General features: G+C 43.8%; 1 protein-coding gene across 1 annotated transcript in view; it reads left to right on the top strand.

The window, feature by feature from the left end:
- Positions 1 to 25120, top strand: part of LOC100564270 (cytochrome P450 2C18) — a 37449-nt gene extending 12329 nt beyond the window's left edge. The window contains exons 5-8 of the mRNA XM_016996007.2: positions 5628 to 5769; positions 8053 to 8240; positions 13637 to 13778; positions 23696 to 25120. Of these exons, the coding sequence (XP_016851496.2) occupies positions 5628 to 5769; positions 8053 to 8240; positions 13637 to 13778; positions 23696 to 23877 (654 nt within the window). The 3' untranslated portion in view covers positions 23878 to 25120. The remainder of the gene's footprint in view (positions 1 to 5627; positions 5770 to 8052; positions 8241 to 13636; positions 13779 to 23695) is intronic.
- Positions 25121 to 25937: the final 817 nt, after the last annotated feature.

Raw genomic sequence — 25937 nt, 5'->3', positions numbered from 1 at the left:
TAATAGTCAACACGGATTTACCAAAAACAAGTCATGCCAGACTAATCTGATCTCTTTTTTCGATAGAGTTACGAGTTGGGTCGATACAGGGAATGCTGTGGATGTAGCGTACCTGGATTTCAGTAAGGCCTTCGACAAAGTCCCCCACGACCTTCTGGCAAGGAAACTAGTAAAATGTGGGCTAGACAAAACTACGGTTAGGTGGATCTGTAATTGGCTAAGCGAACGAACCCAAAGGGTGCTCACCAATGCGTCGTCTTCATCATGGAAAGAAGTGACAAGTGGAGTGCCGCAGGGCTCCGTCCTGGGCCCGGTTCTGTTCAACATCTTTATTAACGACTTAAACGAAGGGTTAGAAGGCACGATCAAGTTTGCAGACGACACAAAACTGGGAGGGATAGCTAACACTCCAGAAGACAGGAGCAGAATTCAAAACGATCTTGACAGACTAGAGAGATGGGCCAAAACTCACAAAATGAAGTTCAACAGGGACAAATGCAAGATACTTCACTTCGGCAGAAAAAATGGAAATCAAAGATACAGAATGGGGGACGCCTGGCTTGACAGCAGTGTGTGCGAAAAAGACCTTGGAGTCCTCGTGGACAACAAGTTAAACATGAGCCAACAATGTGATGCGGCTGCTAAAAAAGCCAATGGGATTCTGTCCTGCATCAATAGGGGAATAGCGTCTAGATCCAGGGAAGTCCTGCTCCCCTCTCTTCTGCCTTGGTCAGACCACACCTGGAATCACACTGTGTCCAATTTTGGGCACCACAGTTGAAGGGAGATGTTGACAAGCTGGAAAGCGTCCAGAGGAGGGCGACTAAAATGATTAAGGGTCTGGAGAACAAGCCCTATGAGGAGCGGCTTAAAGAGCTGGGCATGTTTAGCCTGCAGAAGAGAAGGCTGAGAGGAGACATGATAGCCATGTACAAATATGTGAGGGGAAGTCATAGGGAGGAGGGAGCAAGCTTGTTTTCTGCTGCCCTGCAGACTAGGACACGGAACAATGGCTTCAAACTACAGGAAAGGAGATTCCACCTGAACATCAGGAAGAACTTCCTCACTGTGAGAAGGGCTGTTCAGCAGTGGAACTCTCTGCCGCGGACTGTGGTGGAGGCTCCTTCCTTGGAGGCTTTTAAGCAGAGGCTGGATGGCCATCTGTCGGGGGTGCTTTGAATGTGATTTCCTGCTTCTTGGCAGGGGGTTGGACTGGATGGCCCATGAGGTCTCTTCCAACTCTACTATTCTATGATTCTATGATTCTACCCCTATTTATGCAGGCCAGAATCTCATTGGCTTTTTTCGCTGCCGCATCACATTGTAGGCTCATGTTTAACTTGTTGTCCACGAGGACTCCAAAGTCTTTTTCGCACGTACTGCTTTCGAGCCAGGCATCGTCCCCCATTCTGTATCTTTGCATTTCATTTCATTCTGGGCCCAGGCATGCTGGAACTGTTCATGTCCCTCCTCTCTCCCTCTGAGGCAAGGGCAGTTGGGATGGAAGAGAGCCTTTCATCTACTTCTGGGCCTAGGCATGATGGAGCTCTTATAGAGTCATAGAGTTGGAGGAGACCTCGTGGGCCATCCAGTCCAAACACATTCTGCCACGAAGCAGGAAAATCGCATATAAACCCCCCCCCCCCCCATCCAGCCTCTGTTTGCAAGCCTCCAGAGAAGGAGCTTCCACCACTACTGAATGCCTTTCTCTCACAATCAGGAAGTTCTTCCTAATGTTCAGGTCGAATCTCCTTTCTTTCCTGCCATTTGAAGCCATTACTCCATTGAATCCTAGTCTTGCTCCATCCTCCCTAGGACTTCCCCTCACATATTTATGCATGGCTCTCATCATGGCTCTTCCCAACATTCTCTTCTGCAGGCTAAATATGTCCAGCTCTTTCAGCTCCTCCCCAAAGGGCATGTTCTTCCGACTCTTGATCCTTTGATTCGCCCTCCTCTGGACACATTCCAGCTTAGAGTCAACATCTCCTGTTGTAGCTCAGCCTGAGCTGGAATCAGAATCAGACTTCAGCCCCATCCAAGACTTTGATTATAGGCCTGCAATCCAGCTGCGGGAACCTGAAAAGGGTATTCTACAGAGGACTCTGAACCCAGGGATTAACATTCCGATGAGCAGTCAAGGCCAGTTCAGCCAGATGGGTTTGTTAGCCCAGAGGAGAAGTGGATGGTTTTGACAGAAGAGGGATGTTTATGCAAGGGTGAAGTGAAAGGGAGTTTTGGAGACGAAGTCAGTGTTTGGTTCACAGATGCGTTAATGAGCAACTTTCTCATGAGACGAACAGCACTCCCTAGGTCCCATTGGAATAATAGCCTTGAAAACTTAAATATTCCTGGCTTCCTTTGCACTGCAGAGGTGTCAACTTTGCAATTCAAGGGAGAAAGATCTCTTGTCGTCCTCTTGCATTTGTGAATTTCAAGCCAAGATCCTGCCTTGTGGATTTCAAATATCTCCTGTCTTGTCAATCTTGTTTCCACTTGGACCTTCCTGATTCCTTGCCTTGTGGATTATAGTTTCTTGGAGTACCTTGAGGTTGGTTCTTGCTCCTTGTGGCTTTCTGCTGTTTCCTGTTTGGAAAGGGAGCTCTGTGTGGACTACCTTTGATAATTCTTGTGGGACTAAGCACAGTTCCAGTTTGGATTACATCTGTGATAGACTTTCTTGGACTTCTGTTTAAGTATATTGCTGGGTGGTTCATCCACTCTATTAATTTTGAACTATACTTTCATCCACTTTATTGACTCTGAACTCTATTTGCTTGTGCTTATATTCTGAGCTCCAGTGTGGTTTTCAAGGTGCCTATGCAGCCTTGGGGTGCAACATCTCCCTTTCATTGTGGTGCCCAGAATTGGAAACAGTGTGATTTTAGTTGTGGTTTGACCAAGGCAGAATAGAGGGGAAGCATGACTTCCCTGGATCTAGGTTCATGCAGGCCAAAATCCCATTTTTTTAAAGCTGCCACATCACATTGTTGGCTCATGTTTAACTTGTTCTCCATGAAAACTCCAAGATCTTTTCCTCATGGACTGCTGTCTCTCCTTCTTCTCCTTTCCCTCTGAGGCCAAGGCAGTGATAGTTCATTGACTTCTGGGCCTAGGCTGATGGAGCTGTGTCTGTCTCTTCTTCTCTCCCTCTGAGGCAAGGGCAGTGGCAGTTGGCATGGATGGGGCCCCTTCATCTAGGTCTGGGACTTGTCATGGGTGGCTGTGCCTGTTTCTTCTTCCAGTACCATTTGGCAGTTTAGTGAAAGACTGTCTAGGTTATAACTCCAAGAGAGCATTCAGACCTAGCTCTCTGAATGGTGTCAAATCACATTAATTCTACAGTGTAGCTATAGGCATACATGGCCTGACTCTACTGATGGTGCTATCTCTGTTGTCAGCGGTGTTTACAATTAAAAAAAATAACTGGCAGTGTGAACAGGACTAATAACTCCAGATTCCCGGAAATAGGTATAGTAGACTTCTTCAGTCACAAGAACACACAGACACAGCTGTCCTTTCCAAATGTATGCAGGAAGTCTTTTCTCTTCTTTAGTCACAGCAATATATACAGTTTACTAGCTTTGCCCGGCCACGCATTGCTGTGGCTTATGGGAATCTTTTGTTGGCCAGGTGGAATAGCAGTGAATAGCCTTGCAGTTTCAAAGTCTGGCCGTTTTCTGGAGTAGCTGGAGCTTTTTGTTGTATTAACATAGAGGCATGGATGAGGGGTTGTGTTGCCAAGTTTAGTGTTTCTGGGATGTGTAATTTTGTTGTTTTGTCCTAGGCCGAAATTTCATTACCCTTTTATATATATAGTAGGCATGTCTGATCGATGGAAAAAATGTTTCAATTCTCGTTTCTAAAGTAGGGGGTGCCGGCACTTCGATATAGAAAGTCTTTCCGAATTTTTCACCCAAAAATTTCGGATATTTCCGAAAATTCGTAATGATTCTTAATGTTTCTAAAATGGCGGACGCGCATGCGCAATCGCCAAAAAAAAAACTGGGGGGGACTTTTACAGGGCTCTCCCGCCCTCATTTCTTGAGCTATCCTCATCAAATTTGGTACAGTGGGAGATCACATTCAACACTCTTTGCTCAACAAATTGCAGAAAGTTCCCTGTGTCCTATGATTTTTGGTGAATTTTCATAACTTTTTATAATACACTATTTTTCAATATTTGAAGAAACCTGTTCCTGGTTTGAAAGTCTTATTTCCTGTTCAATTGGGTTCTTATTACTGTGAAAGTCCCTCTTCTACCTGTGTAGACTTTGGATTAGAAATGCAGCACACGCCAAGCAATGCCTTGGCAGGAGTGCCACCGTCCTTTGAAAACTATAAATTGCCTTTGAACTTTTTGATCTATGGTGCCACTGGCTGACCTTGTGATTGCAAAAATGAAACTCTGGCTGAGGACTTTGGATTAGAAATGCAGCACACGCCAAGCAATGCCTTGACAGGATTGGCAACGTCCTTTGGAAACTATTTCTTCCAATGTATCCTTTTAGGTTTGAAAACAATGTGTGTCTTTGTGATTGATGCAATAACACTCAGCCCGGGGCCTTGGGATTACAAACGGAGTGTGAGGGAAGCAATGCCCTGGCAGGAACGCACACGTCCTTTGGAAACTCTAACTTCCAATGTTCCCCCCTTTTAGGATTGCTAAGAAGGGCTGATCTAGTGATTACTAAATTCAAAAACAAGGCAGAGATCTTTAGAAATGGAGCGTCAAGAAAGCAATGCCTTGGCGCCCACGTCCTTTTAAAAATAAAAATTGCCTAAAGCCACAGCAAGGACTCTGCCAGATCCCACAAGCCCCAAGCCAATTTCCCCCCAAAAACCCCACAATATCCAGTCAGCAACAACAGCCAGACCTTAACAGACCCAACCCCCAGAACACTTAGCCCTCTCTCCCCTCAATGTAGGCGCTGGGAATCAATGCAGCTTGATTCCCAGCGCAGCACGAACCACCCTCTCTGCTCGGTAACCCAGCCCCGAATGACTTCCCAGGGTTGGGGAGGGTTTTTTTATGAAGATCTTACACGTGGACGCGGAGGACGCTAGCCCCCACCTTTTCCAGCCATCGTGGAAGTTTCTGATTGGCCAGGGAGCGGCGGCCATTTTAGGCTACGCTAGGCTCCCATTCAAGTTAGGTTGCAGAAACAAAAAAATTAAAAAAATATATAAAAATATATATTTTTGGAGGAAAAAATGTAACGAAACATTAAGACACAATTAGAGAATGGGCCAACGATGGTTCGAATTACATTGCCAGTTGCGCCCAGGGACGTTTCAATACTCGGTTCAAAAAGCGAGAACATTCCGAAATAATTCCAAAATAAGAATCATAACGAATTTTTGGACAACCCTAATATATAGATAGGTAGAATATATACAAACTCTCTCCTCCAGCAGTATCTCTGTAATTCTCTTCAACAACCACTACCCTTCCCTCATCAACCAAAATTAGAGAACACAAACTTTTATACTTCCCAGTTGCATCGGCCTCCAAAACCTAATGACAGCAATGTAGCACTTTCACATGTGGGTTAGGCCTGCGGTATTAATCCTGCTATCACTTAAGAAATTCCAGGTAATTCACAAATCCTGACATGTATCACTAGGAGAAACATGATGAGGCCTCTGAGTTCACCATGGAGAACATGGTTACCTGCTGTATCGACTTGTTTGGCGCAGGAACAGAAACAACCAGCTCCACACTCAAGTATGGGCTCTTGCTCCTCCAGAAGTACCCAGAGATTGAAGGTAAGACAGATGTGAAGGCTTCAGAGAAACACATTCAAGACTAAATGTGATCAGATCCCGGAAATATGTTTGGATTGAAAATAGGTTCTGGAAGTGGCTAGATTATTAATTCTAGTTTACAAGCACTAAATTTCTGGATTGATATTCAAGTCATGTGTGATATTAGAAGGTAGTTGTTTGTGGAACAGTGGTGCTTCTTGATCACCTGTGGGATTCTGCACCTGTAATTCTATTTCATGATTATATGGCATTGCACTCCAAATCTCTGAATGACCTCTCCAAGAGGTTTCATGTTGATGTGGAATAACATGATGACAAAAAGGAGCCCAAAGCCACCCCACAGGTCAATGGCCAAGGGTTCAAAGAGGACTCCCCCACACTACCTTCTGAGTTCAACCCTCCAGATAGGAATAGACCCATTGTAAGACGGTGCCTCAAAGTCACATCTCAGTGTGGCAACCAAGAAAGATACAATGGTTGATGTTATCAAAAGCCACTGAAAAGTTCAACAGAACCATCAAGGACATGCTCTCGTTCTCTCTGTATGTCAAATGTCAGACGCCAATTAGAGAGCAAAACAGAGTTTATTCAAGAAATAGCCCAAAAACAAGTCACAAACATAAAAGATGGCTTAAAACACTTAACTTTCAGTGTTTTTAAGCAGTCCAAACAAAAAATATATCAAAAGCTATGCTTTAACAAATAAACCAGATTATTCAAGCAAATAATCCAGATTAAACTAAAGGTTCCTCAGTTTGACTCAAAATCAGCAGCCAAAACAAAGCAAAGACTTGGAAACTCCCAAAAAAACTCCCCAAAATCCCAAACTAGTAATGTAAACTTAAAACTCCAAACGGAGAACCCAAACTGGGCAAAGGAGCTTTCCACTGAGCAGCTTGTAAACAAACTTTGGAAGCTGGTGCAAAAGGAGAGTGAGCGGCTCCAAGCCACTACGGAGGCAAACACCAGGCTTTGGGATTTAAAGGGACAGAGCAAGGAAACGTCGTCAAACCGGTCCGAAGTCAAAACAGGAAAAATAGCAATAAGAGTGCAGACAATGCCAGGAGCTCAAGGAATGAAGCAAAGAGACGTCGTCAGATCGGTCCAGGGTCAGGAAAGGAGGCAGCAACAGGTTTGGGAGGCCAGCCAGGGGTTGAGAGCCGTAGGTAGTCACAAATCAGGAAGCGAAGGCAGAAGCAGAGTCGAGTTCCAGTCCAAGGTCCAGTAGTCATCAATTCAAGGTCCACAAAACGGAATGGCACAAAGAGCCAAGACAACGGAGGCAACAGCAGCTAATGCAAAATAGTAATAACACTGCAGTCCAGGAAAACCCACACAGTTCCAGCCCTCCATTGCAGAACAACCCAGATTAACTTACATCTGAAGCAAAGTCCCACTCCAGTCTTCAATAACACATACAGGAGTCCCAGTGGCACCCAGCAACACCTCGCCACATGCTAAGTGAAGTGACTAAACATTCCCATTTTATCTCAATTCTCCCTGAGTGTCCAAACACCAACGCCCAAAGAGCAGATGACCCAAATCCTTAATCTGAATCAGAACTCCACACAGCTAACGCCCGTGGGTCGGGTGTCCTGAATTCTTCATCAGAATCCCAATCAACCTGCTCACGCCCAACACCATGCACACCTGGAGATCCATCCTCACTCCTCCAAGTAGACCAAGTGGGGTCTGCTTCTGGAGGTACCCAAACTTCCCCAGTGTCAGCAGTATTCATGAGCCCTGATTCCTCCCCAGGCATCTCCGGTGCCCGTGCCCAGTCAGTGCCCACTTCTTCAGCCACCACCTGTTCCCCAGTATCCATTTCTTCCACAGACTCCCCATCTGAATCTTCCTCAGAAGACTCCCCATTGAGATCCCTAACTCTCTTTCTGTGCAAATCCTCCAGTGAGCCCTCCTCGCGAGGGTTTTTCTTTCCTCTCTTGATCCCACCACCATCATCCACAGTCCCCGAAGGCGCAGTCACAACACTGTAGGTCATCCACCATGGCAACTAAAGCTGTCTTAGTCTCATATTCAGTCTTGAATCCAAATTGAAATATAATAATGTCTAGCTCCATAAGAAGGTTGCCACCCACCTTTTGGGATGGATTGGTCCCACTTTTAGGTAGCATCTCTCTTTTGATAGGCATGAATGCATATTGTGGCTTGCTAGGATGAAAAGATTCACATGAATTTGAGGGCCGATCCTTCTTGTGTGACTTCTCTGACATTCCCTGGATGTTTGTTTCTTGATGCCTCACCTCATCCATTTCCTGACAGAGAAAGTGCATGAAGAGATTGACCGGGTGGTTGGCCACTCCCGGATGCCCAGCATGGCTGACCGCAGACAGATGCCCTACACAGATGCCGTCATCCATGAGATCCAGAGGTTCATCTCTCTTCTTTCATTGTCCCTACCCCATGCCGTGGTCAAAGACACACCATTCAGAGGATACATCATCCCAAAAGTGAGTTCATAAAAATGAACTGGGCAAAAGTGCGCTGAGTGAGTTTTGTAAACAAGAGGTAGTTAAAAGTGCTATAAGATCATTGGAGAGCACCTTGAAGTGGGGGTGAAGCCTGTGGCTATATCGGCGAGATTAACAATTGAAAGATACACTGTAGAAGTAGACTGCAGAAGTAGACTGCTCAATGGAATATTAGAGACAGTGACAAATAGTCCCACACCATTCAATAATTGGACACTCTATGTGCAATGGTTACTAGAGGTGTGCAATTTTTCCATCAGACTTCAGAAGTCGGATCAAATTTGTTACGTTCGTAGTTACGAGGCAATATCTGACATGTGGGCGTGGCCCGCGCCAAAAAAATAAGAATTGAAGCTTACCTAATCCTTTTTCATTTGCATTTTGTAGACCTTGGAAGTCTCCCAAAGTCAGTTTGATTTTCAGTGCAAGGAAGCAATGAAAGGCAAAAAGTCTGCCTTTACTCTTTAAATGAATGGCCTCTTGCCATGACGAGAGGAAAACTGCAGGGAGAAAGCAGAGTTCACTGGGAAAGAAAGCACAGGATTCTCTGAGATGCAGTTTGGGAAGGCGGGGGGGCCTATGACAGGGAATGCAGAAGGCCCTGCCCTGAACTACATTTCCCAGAATTCTGCTCAGCATCAGGAAGCCCCAATCAGGAGAGGAAGGGATGTGCTCCTCCATTGTACCAGCAGCCAGAGTTACATTGAATGTTTGATCTGCAAAGAGGAGGACTGCCTGAGACTTCTAGTAGGTAGTACATCTCTGTGATGGGCTGAGAAGAAATGCCTCCAGTGAAGTTCTATTGGCTAACATGAAAGAGGTATTCATTGAGATAGCTGGTGTGGCTGTTTAAAAGAAGTTTTTATCCAAACTTTTTAAAAAATCCCTAAAATCTTGGGATATTTCTGCAAGATGTGAGGAATGATCCCCTGTTCTCTTATATACAATTTTTTTTAAAAAAAGAAGTTTATAAAAGATTTGAATATTCCCCAAAAATGTATGGATAAGTGAAATGTAATGAAACTTGATGGACTAACAGTGGAAAACGTGTTCTACCATTGTAGCAAGTTTCACCCCAATAGCTGTAAAAATGAGGGAGGAAAGAGCCCCTGAATTTCTCCCACGGCGCAATTACAATCATAAGAATAGTAACGAGATTTTGTTACTCTCGATGTACTAACAAAATTTTCACTAACTATATTAAGAAACACTTCCGAAATGAAACACCAGCGCCCCATAATTTTGTAATGCTTTTTGAAACATTCTTAATTGATTGCCCATGCTTAAAACCTAATGGAAGTGTGCATCAACTGTGTTCAATATGCACTGACGAAAACATTAGAACTGTTATTATAATTATTATTATTATTCTCGAGTTGCTCCTGACAAGATTTATTATTATTATTATTATTATTATTATTATTATTATTATTATTATTATTGACACAACGACGTTGTATGACAGCAAACTAGATAGATATGCTGGATTTGGTATCACAAAATCACAAATCAAACACTTCCCAAGTGTTTAGGACTGTGTGATGTATTTTCGGATGTTGCTCGCAGATCCCAGTAGGGTGGCCTTTTGCAGTTGGCAGATTGTGATTTTGTCAATGTCTGTTGTTTCCAAATGGCGGCTGAGATCTTTTGACACGGCACCCAGTGAGCCCATCACCACTAGAACCACCTGCACTGGTTTCTGCCAGAGTCTTTGAAGTTCAATCTTGAGATCCTGATAGCGGCTTAGTTTTTCCTGTTGTTTTTCATCAATGCGACTGTCACCTAGGATGGCAACATCAGTGAACCAAACCTTTTTCTTTTCCACAACAGTGATGTCTGGTGTGTTGTGTTCCAGAACTTTGTCAGTCTGGATTCGGAAGTACCACAGTATCTTTGTTTGCACATTTTCCAATAGTTTTGCAGGTTTGTGATCCCACCAGTTCTTTACTGCTGGGAGGAGGTACTTGAGGCATAAGTTCCAATGAATCATTTGGGCCACATAGTTGTGCCTCTGTTTGTAGTCTGTCTGTGCGATTTTCTTACAGCAGCTGAGGATATGATCAATGGTTTCGTCGTTTTCCTTGCACAGTCTGCATTTGGGTCATCAGCTGATTTTTCAATCTTGGCCTTAATTGCATTTGTTCTGATGGCTTGCTCCTGGGCTGCAAGGATCAGGTCTTCTGTCTCCTTCTTCAGGGTCCCATTCGTGAGCCAGAGCCAGGTCTTCTCCTTATCAGCTTTTCCTTCAATTTTGTCAAGGAACTTTCCATGCAATGTTTTGTTGTGCCAGCTGTCAGCTCTAGTTTGTAGTGCGGTTTTCTTGTACTGGTTTTTTATCTGCTATGTTTTGAGTAGTTTCTGATTTTTGACTTCAATCAAAGCAGGTTCTTCACTTTGCTTTACATATTCTGCCAGGGCAAGTTCTTCTTCTTTGACTGCTTGTTTTACTTGTAAGAGTCCTCTGCCCCCTGTTCTTCTAGGCAGATATAGCCGGTCAACATCACTGTGAGGTGAATGATGAATGGTCATGAGTTTTCTTGTTTTTCTGTCCAAATTGTCCAGTTCCGCCTGTGTCCAATTTATAATGCCAGCAGTATATCTTATGACAGGTATGGCCCATGTGTTTATGGCCTTGATGGTGTTGCCTCCATTGAGCTTGCTTTTGAGAATTTTTCTGACCCTTTGTGTGTATTCTTTACTGACCACAGTTTTCACATGTTCATGCTTGATGTTGTCCAGCTGTAATATGCCCAGATATTTATAGGCCTCTGTCTGGTGACACTTTATTGTTTGGCCATTAGGCATATTTATGCCCTCACTTTCAATGATTTTTCCCTTCTTCAATGCCACTGTCGAACATTTGTCTAAGCCAAACTCCATGCTGATATCAGTGCTAAAGATTCGGACAGTGTTAGTCAGAGACTGGATTTCAGTTTCTGTTTTCCATACAGCTTCAGGTCATCCATGTATATCAGATGTGAAATTTTGTGAGAATTCTTAGATGTTTGATAGCCGAGATTTGTTTTTTGTAAGATTGTTGACAGAGGGATCATGGCAATAATGAAAAGCAGAGGGGACAATGAGTCTCCCTGGAAAATTCCTCTTCTGATGTTGACAAGTCCATGGCTTTCATTTCCAACAAACAGTTCAGTTTTCCAGTGCTCCATCATGTTTTCAATAAAGGTGCCAACATTTTTACAAATCCCGATGGCTTCCAGGTACTTGATGATCCAGCTGTGTGGGAGTGAGTCAAAAGCCTTTTTGTAGTCAATCCACGTCATGTGAAGATTAGCATTTCGGCTCTTACAGTTCTCCAGAATCATTTTGTCACTCAATAACTGGTCTTTTGTGCCCCTCCTTTCCCTTTTGTTGCCTTTCTGTTCATCTAGCAAGATATTTGTTTCTTCAAGATAGTCTTGAATTTTGTCAGCTATGATGCCAGTCAGTAGTTTAAACATAGTGGGAAGACACGTTATTGGCCTGTAGTTTCCTAGTGCTGTACCTTTTGCTGGATCCTTTTGTATCAGGTATGTACTTCCAGTTGTTAGCCATTCACTGATACTTCCTTTCTGCAGCATCTCATTGAATTGTTGTGCCATTTTTCCATGTAAACTAATCAGATGTTTGAGCCAAAATTCATGAAGTTGATCACTACCAGGCGATGTCCAGATATTGACTATTTGCACTCGTTTGCTGAACATTTCAGTTGTTATTTCCATCTGTTCCATTTTGTTCTGTGAGAATTTTCCTTCAAACTCCTTTATCCACCCAGCGTTTTTGTTGTAGTTCTTTTTATTTTCCCGAAGCTCTTTCCAGAAATTCATTGTTGCAGTTTTCTCTGGCTTTATGGATACTGTGTCTGTTGTTTGGTTCAGACTCTGGTAGAACCGTCTTTGGTCTGATTAAAACAGTTGATTTTGTCTGTACTGGATGATTCTGGCTTCATATCTTTCATTTTTTTCTGGCTGTTGCTGTAATTTGTTCTTTCACGATTTCCAAAGCTTCTTCAATTTTTCTGGTGTTCAGCCAGTACTTTCGGATCAGGTATTGCTTGATTTTGTCATTCTTCAGTTTCCTCTCTTTCATATTTTTCAGGTTACTTGCATCTGATGTAAGTTTCTTGATTTTCAACTCTAGCCTGACATTCCGCTCTGGTTTTCCAGTCGATTTTCTTTGGGGCTGCCTTGGTTGTAGGAGCCCAAGCTCTTCTGTTACTATCACTGCTGCACTGTAGGCATACTGGTTTGTTTGTTCAATTGATGTTATCTGTACAGTGGAGAGCACTGTATTCACATCTTTCATTAGAGGCACCAGGTGTCTCTTGGGCACTGTTTTTAGAGTTGGGAGCCGCTGTCTTATTGCATTTGCTGCAGCATGAGCCACAATCTTATCCTTGAGCTCTTGTTGTCTTGCTGTCAAGGTTCCTGGTGGTTCAACAGGTGTTTCAAGTGCTGGTTCTTCAAATGCTTGCAAAAGCTCCACACTTTCTTCTGGTTCAATCTGTTCCACCATTCCAAGTGTTGCTGGAGTTTCTGCTGCTGTCTGTGCTGTGGTCTGATGGTAATTTGCTTTGCAGATTTTCTGGATTTCTTTGAGTTGAACTTCACTGAACACTTTGTTTCTGATTATGAATCTTCATTGGTCATCCAGTTGGTGTTCTGTTATCTGTGAGTCAGGGTACTCTTGTTTCCACAGTTGATGCATCCTTTTTTGGTAGCCATGCATTTGAGGTTCAGATTTGAAGTAGCATTTCATAATTGTGCAGTTTTCTGGCATTGTATATTTTTGCCACTTCTGTGACTGTTCATTTGTATTTTGATTCCATAGCCCACTTGTCGATGGATGTCCAGAATCAGCAGCATCCACCGCGGTCCTTTTTATCCTGGGCAACGACCGAGCCAATATAAGATTATTATTACTATTATTATTATTATTATTATTATTATTATTATTATTATTACATTTATACCCCTCTGCTATGGAATCCTGCCAAGGACTGCTGAAACTACAGCTCCCATGATCTCATAGCATTGAGCCATAGCAGTTAAATTGGTATAAATCTGCATTCCTTATAAAAGTGTAAATGCACCCTTTGATTTAAGTGGTTTGACACCACTTTAAACAGCCATGCATTCCTCCTGATCTTCTCTCATGAGACATGAACCAAACAGATATAATGGGCCTATAAGGGACATGGCTTGCTTTGTTTGACATCAATTAGAAACACAACTAAAGCTGCACATTCCAGCTAAATTAACGATATTGCTGTGGTCCATTTAGCCACTACCTGACCCCAATAATCCATCTTCATAGATCTTGAAATTCCAAAGTCTTCGTGTGTTGATTATTATCTCTCCAAACGCAATACTCTGCAGGGCACCACAGTCATTCCTGTTCTGACCTCGGTGCTGTATGACAGCAAGGAATTTCCTAACCCTACAGAGTTTGACCCAGGACACTTCTTGAATGAAGATGGGACCTTCAGGAAGAGCGACTACTTCATGCCCTTTTCAGCAGGTAAGACCTTCCCTTCTCCCCATTGGGCAGCAACCTTGGATATAAGGTGGTCAAGCAGCTCTTTTTAGGTTTCTGGGTTGTCCATTGTTGGGGAAAGGGCTCTGTGATCCTCCCAGTTGTGGCTTCCACTGGACCATCACGTGATGAGATATGGATTACATCAGTCCAAAGAGAGCTCCCAGTTGACATTTTTCCATAAAAACATGGCGATTTATTACCATAGTGTCCAAAAGAGAGCATTGGAGGCCACCAAATTATTTTAAAATAGAAAAGTAGCCTTTCCTATGTTAAACCGTTCTCTTGTGGATGACGGAAAGAATGTTGGAAGTGGAGTATTGTGTGGTTTCCATGCTGTATGGCCATGTTCTAGCAGCATTTTCTCCAAATGTTTTGCCTGCATTTCTGGCTGGCTGACATCTTCAGAGGATCTGATGGTAGTAAAGCTTTACTACCATCAGATCCTCTGAAGATGCCAGCCAGAGATGCAGGAGAACCATCAGGAGACAATACTACTAGACATGGCAATACAGCACACCCCAGTGATTTTGACCGTGAAAGCCTTTGACAATCTCAAAAGTACTCCTCTGCTGTCCCATGAATGTTGTGATATCCATTGTTTGCCAGGAGAAGAACATTTGTAAATATAGACCTAGGAAATCATACAGTTGGAAGGCTCTGTGAGGACCATCTTGTCCAACTTGTTGCCAAGTAGGAATACACAATTACAGCACTCCAACTTCCAAGGATGTTGTCGGGACCTACTTTTGGGAGGAACATCCTAATTGAAAGAGCTGTTGAACAGTGGAATTCACTGCCTCAGTGTGTGGTGGAGCCTCCTTCTTTGCAGGTTTCAAAACAGAAGTTGGGTGGCCATCTGGCAGAGGTGCTTCGATTGTGCTTTTCCTGCCTGGCAGAGAGTTGCACTAGATGGTCATGTGGTGTATTCAAACTCCAAGATTCTAACATTCTAAACCTCTCACTCTTCTCTAAACTAAACTTTTCTAGATTTCTTAGCTTGCTCCTCATAAGGTTTGGTTTCCAGATTGTTATTGAGCAATTTAGAGCAGCATTGGATAGTGAGATCCAAGCTGTGGGTTAAGCCTGGTGAGAAAAAGAAAGCAATAATTTCCAGAATATAACTCACCAAGTCGAAGCAGAAGCCACCGAGGTATTTTTATGTAATTTCAGCTGAAAGTGATGCCAGCCTGCGATGGTTCGCCAAAAATAGACTGAGATACATAACATGGCAAAGCATGCATGTTTATACAGTTTTCGGTTCCAGCCTTGCTGTGCTTGGCATAGGTTCCCTGGAGAGGTGGGAGCTTGACACGCCTAGACCAATGCTGCGTGCTGCCTGCCTGTGACGTTTCTCCCTGGCTGGCCAATAGAGGAAATGGAGGTGCGGCAGCAGGAGAAACAAAGGCAATCATATGTTGATGAAAGGATTAGTGAGTGACCCTATGTCGGGTCCATTGTCAAATGGTCCAGTGAGTGCCCCAGGGCCCTGCTAACCGGACCTGCCTATTGATATACTGATTGTAATAACAAGTCCCTTGGATGTCCCATGTCATCAGTTGGGAGCCCCTCTCACCAAGGAATAGTTCCATCTTGTCTCCTGTGCCATAGCAACATGCTATGCTAATTTTATATATATACTAGCTTGGGAACCCGGCGATGCCCGGGTTATTTGATAAAGGTATTATTTGTCTTTGAATGTTATGTATTTTCAGTTAGGAGTGGGTGAACTACAATTCCCAGAATCGTGGGTCAATGCTCCCCAAATCCTGTCAGTATTCAAAGTTGGCCATTTTGGGTCTGTGTACCAAGTGTGTCATTGGTTGGTCACTGCCTGGTTGTAGTGCTGTGTGGATGGGGTGAAGTACTACAACTCCCAAATTCCAGGGAGAATTGTCCCGAAACATTTGTGAGTATCCACGGCAGGCAATGTTCGGTCTGTATGCCAATTTGGTCCAGATCCGTCGTTGGCTGAGTTGAGTGCTCTTTGGATGGAGGTGAAGTACAACTCCCAAAATCAAGGCCAATTCCCACAAACCCATGCAGTATGTTCAGTTGGTTATGAGGCTTCTCTGTGAAAAGTTTGGTTCTGGTCCATTGTCGGTGGGGGTCACTGTTTCTCTGGATGCAGGTGAACTACAACTCCCTTTCCCCCAAACTTGTCCAATATGCTGTTTTGGTTATGGGGGCTCTGTGTGCCAAGTGTGGTCCTGGTCCATCATCGGAGGGGTTCGGAGTGCTCGTTCATTGCAGGTGAACTATAAATCCCAGTACCTACTACTCAGAAATGTCCAGGGTAGTTCCCCTCAAAACCCACCAGTATTCAAATTTGGGCATATCGGGGATGCATGGCAAGTTTGACCCAGAACCATCATTGTTTGGGTTCATAGCATTCTGGGTTTAGGTGAACTACAACTCCTCTACATTCCCTAATAGGAGTCACAGTGCTCTGACTTCATGCAGGGTGAACTACAACTTCCACCATGTGCAGTTAATCCCCAAACTTCTCCAGTAAGTTTGGTTGCAGCTCAATTCTTCTATGTTTGTTGTGCAGACAGATTTGAAAGGGAAGGGAGTAGGCGGGGTCATGCAAATTCCACGCCAATGGAGAACCCTGGGATGCCTGACTGTGGTGGAAGAAAAAGTAAAATCTAGGATGAAATGGTCCCCAAATGAAAGCATTCCTTGGGTGGTGGGCCGTAGTGTTTGGGAAGGACATTGGCAGGGGCTGGGATACATGTTCATGGAGCTCGCTGTAACTGTAATGTCAGTGTAAAGAGGTGACTTGCTGGATTTTCAGGCCTGGGAAGTGTAGCCTGTTTGTGGAGGCTGGAGGCTGTCTGTGTGAGCAGATACCTGTGCCACATACACACATACGGGTTTTCACTTTTATTATGGATTTAGATTAGATTTAGATTAGATTAGATTTATGTTTAGATTAGATAATATATATATATATATATATATATATATATATATATATACACACACACACACACACACACACACATATACAATAATTTATAAATATATAATATATCGTATATACATATAATATTGATAATAATAATATACTAATAATAATACAATATAATAATGCTAATTATATATTATATATTAAATGTAATATTACTAATAATATTACCAAATAGTGATATAGTAATATAATATAGTAATATAGATTAGCATATTGTGCTATGTTAATAATATATTGTATGCACATTTGATTTGTAAGCCGCTCTGAGTCCCCTTCAGGGTGAGAAGAGTGGGATATATTTATATTTATTTATTAATTTATTAGACTTGTAGACTTTATTAGACTCCCAGTTTGGCTCGGAGCAGTTTACAGAAATAGATTAAAACAATACACTTAGCTTTAAAATAACAATAAAAACAACAATAAAAACAACAATAAAAACAACAATTAAAAACAACAATAAAACAGACATAGCCCCGAGTTTTTCACCCATCGAAAGCTTGTCGAAGAGCAAGTTTTTGGAGGCTTTCCGAAAGGCAAGTAGGTCTTGGATAGTTTGAGTTTCAACTGGCAAGGTATTCCATAAATGAGGGGCTACAATCGAGAAGGCTCTTTGCCTAGTAGAAGACAAATGATAAGTCTGTATGTTAGGGACTTCAAGCAAATTTTGGTCTTCGGACCGAAGTAATCTCTGGGGTTGGTAGGGGGATAAGCGGGCCTGGTGTGTTATTTATTAATAAATAAATAAATAAATAAATAAATAATGGATAAATAAATAAATATTGTGTGCCAGTTGTGACCGTACCTCAAGAAGTCGGATCTGGCCATGGTGGTCCTCGTCTTAGTTACCTCTAGACTGGATTATTGCAATGCGCTCTACGTGGGGCTGCCCTTGAAGACGGCCCGGAAACTGCAACTAGTCCAGTGTTCGGCAGCCAGGCTACTAACAGGAGTGAATTACAGGGTGCTATTTAAGGAGCTTCATTGGCTACCATTTATTTTCCGAGCCCAATTCAAGATGCAGGTTATCACCTACAAAGCCCTAAATGGTTTGGGACGCATCTACCTTCATGACCGCATTTCCCCCTATGAACCTGCATGGTCTCTTCGCTCATTGGGGGAGGCCCTCCTCTCGCTCCCACCACCCTCGCAGTTGTGGTTGGTGGGGACAAGGAAGAGGATCTTCTCCATCGTGGCCCCCCAGTTCTGGAACTCTCTCCCCAGGGAGATCAGGCAGGCCCCTACCCTCCTTACTTTTCGGAAGAGCCTGAAAACTTGGCTCTTCCAACAGGCCTTTGGCAACTGATTTCCATAGTAAAGGATTGATCTGTTGCCTTTTTAAACTTTATTGAACTTTATTGTACTTATTCCTTTAGCCGGCCATAGGTTCCTTGTGTACACCTTCCCCAGCACTTTAATGGGACAATAGTTCTGGTATCTACCTCTCCCCGATTGTATCTGACATGACTTGCACTTTGTTCTTTGGCCCAGTTCTTTTCAGGAGCCAACCCAGGATTTTATCAAAGTATGTTTATTGTATGTGACCTTATTGTTTTATGACTTGTTTTATTGTTTGATTGATTTGTTTCATTGTTGAGTTTTTACATTTTCTGTTTTGCCCAGGCTTGGCCCCATGTAAGCTACCCCGAGTCCCTTTGGGGAGATGGGGCGGGGTATAAAAATAAAATTATTATTATTATTATTATTATTATTATTATTATTATTATTAAAAGAGCAGCAGCATTGGAAATCTTGATGGGATTAAAAATGATTCAGAGTCCAAGGAAGGGAGATGGCTTTGTCTTGACGGCCGTGGCTTACCCTAGCCTCCTCGCAGAGGAGGTAAGCCATTTAGGTGATAGGAATGTCCAAAGGTTGCTTCATTCCCAAATGGCCTGGCATTGCCCTTTTAAGTTCGAGAAAGAGTCCATTGTTTTATTTCCAGATGGTGATCATGGTAATCCATGTTTGTAGAATATGGCTTGAGGCAGCCTGGTGGTATTCAGGTCAGGATGGTGTGCTGGTCAAAAGTTCACATCAGGGTCACACTGCTTCTTTTATAAGGGGGCAAGATATCATAAAGTATAATAATAAAAATAAAATAAAATTGATAGGGAATACATGTGGGATTCACAATGGGGGAGAAACACGAGATCCAGCATCCCCATGTGTTGGGAAAAAAAGATGCAGGGAGACTAATGGGGCTTTCATAGGGCTTCGGTCTCCTCTGTTTCTCATGAGGGACAAAGAGAGGAATCCCAGAGTTTCTCCAGCAGCCCATCAGGCAAAAAGGCTTTTGGGCTTAACCTAGAAATGGGAGACGGTGCAAGGGATACAAGGGGTTCATACAGGACTAGGAAATGAATGGCAAGGGAAAGATTATAAAGCATAGTGTTTTCTTGGTTAACCTTTAGCCTGTAAATGTATCTAAGCTCAAAAGGGAGTCCCTTTTATTTGTGAGTCGTTAATTCTTTGGCGCAGGTGTGGCTCAGATGGAAAAAGCCAAATAACTTTTGTGACATGATTTCCAGTAATAAATTTATTACCTTCTGCTATAAATATATGAAATATAGATCATAAAGGCTTGATTAAATGTTTTACTTACTTACTTTTACTTACTTAGGCGATCCCTCGTAGCTCGAGGATGATAGTCTTCCATCCCTGGTGTCTTGGGGGTGGGTTCTTAGGTGGCTGAAGAGACCTATTCTTGACCAGCATATTCTCCCGCAGTGAGGACATCGGTTTCCAGGTGGAAGGCGGTCCCGGTCGGGCACGTTTCCTCTTGGCACGTTTCTCCCTTAAGCCCTTCGTTTGTGCCTCTTTGAACTCCGCAGCACTGCTGGTCACAGCTGACCTCCAATTAGAGTGCTCAAGGGCCAGGGCTTCCCAGTTCTCAGTGTCTATGCCACAGTTTTTAAGGTTGGCTTTGAGCCCATCTTTAAATCTCTTTTCCTGCCCACCAACATTCCGTTTCCCATTCTTGAGTTCGGAGTAGAGTAACTGCTTTGGGAGACGGTGATCGGGCATTCGGACAACGTGGCCAGTCCAGCGGAGTTGATGGCGTAGGAACATCGCTTCAATGCTGGTGGTCTTTGCTTCTTCCAGCACGCTGACATTTGTCCGCCTGTCTTCCCAAGAGTTTGCAGGATTTTCCTGAGGCAACGCTGATGGAAACGCTCCAGGAGTTTGGTGTGACGTCTGTAGACAGTCCACGTTTCGCAGGTGTAGAGCAGGGTTGGGAGGGGAATGGCATTGTAAACAAGCACCTTGGTATCTCTACAGATGTCCCGGTCATCAAACACTCTCTGCTTCATACGGAAAAAAGCTGCACTCACAGAGCTCAGGCGGTGTTGTATTTCAGTGTCGATGTTGACTTTTGTGGAGAGGTGGCTGCCAAGGTAGTGGAAATGGTCAACATTTTCTAATGTTACACCGTTAAGCTGTATTCCTGGCTTTACAGAGGGATTAGCTGGTGCCTGTTGGAAGAGCACTTTAGTTTTCTCAATGTTCAGTGAGAGGCCGAGCTTCTCGTATGCTTCTGCGAAGGTGTTTAGAGTGGCTTGTAGGTCTTCTTCTGAATGCGCACAGACTACGTTGTCATCAGCATATTGGAGTTCTATAACAGATGTTGTGGTGACCTTGGTTTTGGCTTTCAGTCTGCTGAGGTTAAATAGCTTGCCATCTGTCCGATAGATGATTTCCACTCCGGTGGGAAGCTTCCCATCATCAAGGTGAAGTATCATAGCGATGAAGATGGAAAATAAGGTGGGGGCAATAACACATCCCTGCTTGACACCTGATTCCACCTTAAATGGGTCACTTTGGGAGCCGTTGCTGTCCAAGACTGTTGCCATCATGTCATCATGGAGGAGCCGAAGGATGTTCACAAATTTGTCAGGGCACCCAATTTTTTGGAGGATGGTCAGGGGAGCGCTGCGATTCACTGTGTCGAATGCCTTTGCAAGGTCAATGAATGCCATGTACAGAGGTTGGTTTTGTTCCCTGCATTTTTCTTGGAGCTGTCGTGCAGTGAAGATCATGTCCACTGTTCCTCTGGAGGGGCAGAAGCCATTCTGGGATTCTGGGAGGGTGTCTTCTGAGACAGGGAGAAGGCGGTTTGCAAGGATTCTTGCGAGGATTTTCCCAGCGGAGGTTAGAAGGGAGATACCGTGATAGTTCCTGCAGTCTGTTCTGTCCCCTTTCATGAAAAGGGTGATGATGGTGGCATCCTTGAAGTCTGCTGGGATTTTCTCGGTCATCCACACCTTTTCAATGAGCTGGTGGAGTTGTTGTATCAGCTCAGGTCCACCCGTTTTGAAGATTTCAGCAGGAATCCCATCAGGTCCGCGGGCATAGTTATTTTTTTTGTTGGCTGATGGCATTGCTGACGTCTTCCAAACTAGGCAGTGCTGCAAGCTCATCCCTGGTTTGTTGTTGCGGGATTTGTGAGAGGGTCTCTTCGGCCACATTGGAGCTGTGATTCAGCAGGTTCTGGTAGTGCTCTTCCCAAAGTAGTGCAATTGATGTTTTGTCCTTCAGAATTTTGGTTCCATCTGATGAGCGTAGGGGCTGTATGCCATGGTTTCTTGGTCCATAAATGATCTTTGTGGCTTTGAAAAATCCCTGAGCATCATGGGTATCTGAAGGTGTTGGTTTTCTTCAGCCTTCTTTGTCCACCAGATGTTCTTGAGTTCTCTGGTCCTTCTTTGGACCTCAGCTTTTGCACTGGCATAGATCTTTTTCTTGGCAGCACAGTTGGTGTCTCTCTGCCATGTTTGGAAGGCTTTCCTTTTATCAATTAGCTGTTGGATCTCTTTGTCATTATTGTCAAACCAGTCTTGATGTTTCTTAGTTTGGTATCCAATGCTTTCTTCGCAGGCTGTGATGATGGAGGTCTTCAGTTTGTTCCAATGTTCCTCAACATTTTCGGGGTGTTCTGTGGGTAGATGATCCTTGAGTGTTGTTTGGAGAAGGGCTCGTTTGGAGGGCTCCTGAAGGGCTTGGGTGTTCATTTTGCGCCTTGTTTTTCTTCCTTGGAGTCTGCTTTGGGGAAGATCTTGATAGCCATTGTGGATTGGATTAACCTGTGCTCTGTCCAGCAGTCATCAGCACCTGTCATGGCTCTTGTGAGAAGCACATCGCGGCGGTCTCTGGCACGTGTAATAACATAGTCCAAGAGGTGCCAATGCTTTGACCGAGGGTGCTTCCATGATGTCTTGAGCTTGTTTTTCTGGCGGAAGAGCGTGTTGGTGATGACAAGGTTGTGCCCTCTGCATTTGGTGAGAAGCAAGATGCCATTCGAATTGCTGTTTCCGACCCCGTCTTTTCCTATGATCCCTGGCCACAGGTCGGAGTCCCTTCCGACTCTGGCATTAATGTCCCCCAGGAGGTTGATTTTATCCTTCTTAGGTATTTCCGATAGGATGGTGTCCAGCTGACAGTAAAAAATTTCCTTGAGGTCTTCGTCAGCGTCTAGAGTTGGTGCACAGGCGCATATGATGGTTGCCTGTTGGTTTTTGGCAAGGTTAATTCGGAGGGTTGAAAGTCGTTCATTGATGCCAGTGGGTGCTTCAGTCAGGTGCTTCACCAGGTCGTTTCTGATAGCAAAGCCAACTCCGTGTATTCTTCGCTCTTCTTCAGGCAGTCCCTTCCAGAAGAAGGTTTGGCCTCCCTTTTCTTCCTTCAGCTGTCCCTCTCCTGCTCTCTGGGTCTCCTGAAGGGCTGCTATGTCGATCTTAAAGCGTCCCAGCTCCCTTGCAATGAGAGCAGTCCTGCGTTGGGGCGTTCGCTGTCAGTGTTATCCAACAGTGTCCATACGTTCCATGTTCCAAAGTTCATTTCTCTTTTTTGGCCGCAGACTGGTGACCCCTCTGGACGCGGCAGTCCAGTCAGGGTAGGAGAGGCAGACTATGTTTAGGGCACCTTTTCTAGCCCCTTCCCCATGTGGGGTGAGCAGAGCGGATCCTAAAAAGGGCTGCTCAGTCATGGATACAGCTGCCGGACTACTCAACTGCCTCAGACCTTGAGGTAGAATGACTGAGTCCATATCCACCGCCCATGTGCCAGTCTGTGACTAGGGGCTTCCAGATTTCACAGTCCTGCCCCCGTCACCACTCGCTGATCACCATGGGACTTTTGTAGGTTTGTTTTTATTTTTGTTGGAAGACGCCTGTGCGTGATTTTTTTTAATGTGTGGAAGTCGGTGCACGGCCGGTCAATACACAGTCTTCACAGAGTGAGGTTCCAGCAGTGGTGTGGTTAACACAACGAGAGTGGCTTCTCAGTCTGTTGCAGCCTTCATCAGCCTTCACAACCGTTGTAACATGTACCATGTTATCCTTCGCCTGCTCCGCCGTTGAGGTCTTTGGGTCTTCGGATTGTGCTTGGTCTGGAACCTCCCCTGCGGCCACTCCTGGGACTGCATCACTCCAGTGGTTGTGCCCACAAGTTCATCGGAACACGCAAGCCCCCTCACCACGGCAAGGAACACCCTGATTTAATGTACACACTATCTAACATGGGCAGGGTCCTTGTTGTTGTTGTTGTTGTTGTTGTTGTTGTTGTTGTTGTTGTTAGTGCCTTTGCAAATAGACCAAAACTTAACCCTTATAATCCAGCCTGATGTCCCTGTCCTCAGCCAAACTATAAGTTACTATCTTTTATGGGGGGGGGGGGGGGTCACCCTCAACTTCAAGATCGTTGACCATCTTGGTTACTCTTCTTTAAATATGTACCAGCTTGTAAATAATCTTGAAATTTGGTGTCCTTGACAGAGGTTTCCAGATAAGGAGGCCTGACCAAAGCGAAATAGAGTGGGACTACTAATCCTCTTGCTGTCTGGACTATACACTATTGAGTGCAACTTACAGCTCCCTTTATGACTCCTTTCCCTGTTTCTTCCCTTCCTTCCTGGGTCTCCTTGCAGGCAAACGGGTGTGTGCAGGAGAAAGCATGGCCCATATGGAGCTCTTCTTGTTCTTCACCTCCATCCTCCAGAACTTCAAGCTGAAACCCATCACAGACCCCAAGGACATTGATCTCACACCTCTGGAGAAGCCTGTGAACAGATTCCCCCGGCGCTATGAGTTCTGTGTTATCCCTCGCTGAAAAGCTCCTGTCTGGGGAAGAGATGCCCTGGGAAAGCCAGAGACCACTGCACAAACTCAGCTTTCGCTTCTTTGTGAAACAACTATCCTAGACCTTCTTTACAGATGTCTGAAAGCATTCCAGCCTCCACTGAAAACATGATTTTGTATTATAGCCGCAGGGGTCTAAGTGGGGTCTTTAAAATCTGTATCTGTAGATGGGTTTAACTTGCTCAATTTTTCAATATTCTTTTAACTTAGTTTCTGATTTTGCATGCTGACGTTCCAGACTAACATAGCTATATCTTTGAATTCCTCCATCTAGACTTTTTTTAATGCTTTGCTTTTCAAAACCATTTTTGAATCCTGTCATGACTTTTCTATGATTCTATGGTCATATGTGTGTGTAGTGAAGGAGCCTTATGGCAGGAATGTATCATCAGGAAACAATAAATGTTCATTGGCCCAGCATTGTGGAAAAGGGAAGTAAGCCTTTTCTCTCACTGTGTTACACGAAATTAGTGTGATTTATGATTCTGGATACAATTAACATATAAGCTTTTATCTATATGTAAACACAGGAAAACCTTCCAGTTTTGACAAGCAGATTAGTAATGGCATCACTTCTGTGCATTAGCAATAAAGGACCTTTGGAAATAAATCCCCTGCCCAACATACCGGGTAGGATAGTTGCAGCAGCAGGCGCTCTTTCCATCTGCCACCATGCCCAGGCTCCCTTGCCCCATGAGACTCTGAGCATTGAATGCATAGATCTGCCCGATCAATCAGGAGCAAACCGGATTGGTCCAATGAGGGTGGACCTGACTGAAACCCTGTTTACTCAGTTCTGCTAGCCAGAGACAAATTTTGGTGCTCTAGCTCCTCTGGCTCAATTGCCTTTGTTGGGGAAATCTCCCAAAATAGCAGAGGATCCAATAAATACAAACGGGATCCTTAATTGAGCAGTCAGCTCACAGCAAGCAGAAAAGTGAAGTGTTATGGCTGCAAAATAACGGGCTTAGGAGGCAAAGATGCAAAGTTCAAACTTAAAATTACAAAAAGGTTTATTGAAAAATAAGAACTACATTTCTTGATAGGAAACAATTGGGTCTAAGCTTCTCTGCAATTCTATGACTTCTAAGTTCCAAATGAAGAGGAAAAACCTCCAAACACACAGAATAGAGAGAGGTCAGAATGTATGGATGGAAAAAGCAGAAGTCTTAAGCAAAGGCATGCAACCTGAAGGGTATCCATTCTACACCACCAGTCAGATGGGAGAAAACAGATACATTCCAACTGACATTCATGAGCCAGGAGGGAAGAGAATCCTTCAGTCTATTGTAAAGCTAACTAACTGTTCCTCATTGAGGACTGCAGACTTGAGCAGGGTGGGGTTGAATTCAAATTCTTGAAGGTGAAAGACCAGTGGAGCAAGCGGCATAGATGATGCGGCAGAATGCGAAGTGGCGATGGCAGCGAAGGCTGTGAGAAGGCAGCCCACCAAAGCAACAGTCCTTGTGAGCCACTCTGAGTAGAGAGAAAAAGCAGGGCAATAATAATAATAATAATAATAATAATAATAATAATAATAATAATAATAATAATAATATTGCCAGTTTGTTTGATGTCAGTGTTAATTGAAGTCTGTAGTTTTTCTAGGGCAAGATACTTAAGGTCATTACAGGAATGAGTGTTGTTTTTAAAGTGTAAATACAGTGTGGATTCTATGTTTCCTTTTCTAATTCGTGATCTATGTTCCTGTATTCTAATTCTTATGGCTCTGGTTGTCATGCCGACATATAATTTATTACAAGGACATGAGAGTACATAAATCACATTTTCAGATGAACAGGTGGTATAGTTTTTTAATTTAATTTTCATATTTAATGTGGGATGTATGAATTCTTTGACATTGTTTGTGAATTTACAGCAATCACAATGACCACATTTAAAGTTACCGCTGGTTGGGTTTCATGGAACTGTACTGGATTTTCTAATATCTAAGTGGATCAAAATATCCCTGAAATTTCTAGATCATTTATGTGCTATGATTAGTTTAGATTGATAACCAGGGATGTCCTG

This window comes from Anolis carolinensis, chromosome 1, assembly GCF_035594765.1.
Source record: "Anolis carolinensis isolate JA03-04 chromosome 1, rAnoCar3.1.pri, whole genome shotgun sequence".
In the NCBI taxonomy this organism is placed as follows: domain Eukaryota; kingdom Metazoa; phylum Chordata; class Lepidosauria; order Squamata; family Dactyloidae; genus Anolis; species Anolis carolinensis.
The sequence above is the reverse complement of the archived record's forward strand: the minus strand, read 5'-3'. Positions and strand labels throughout refer to the sequence as shown.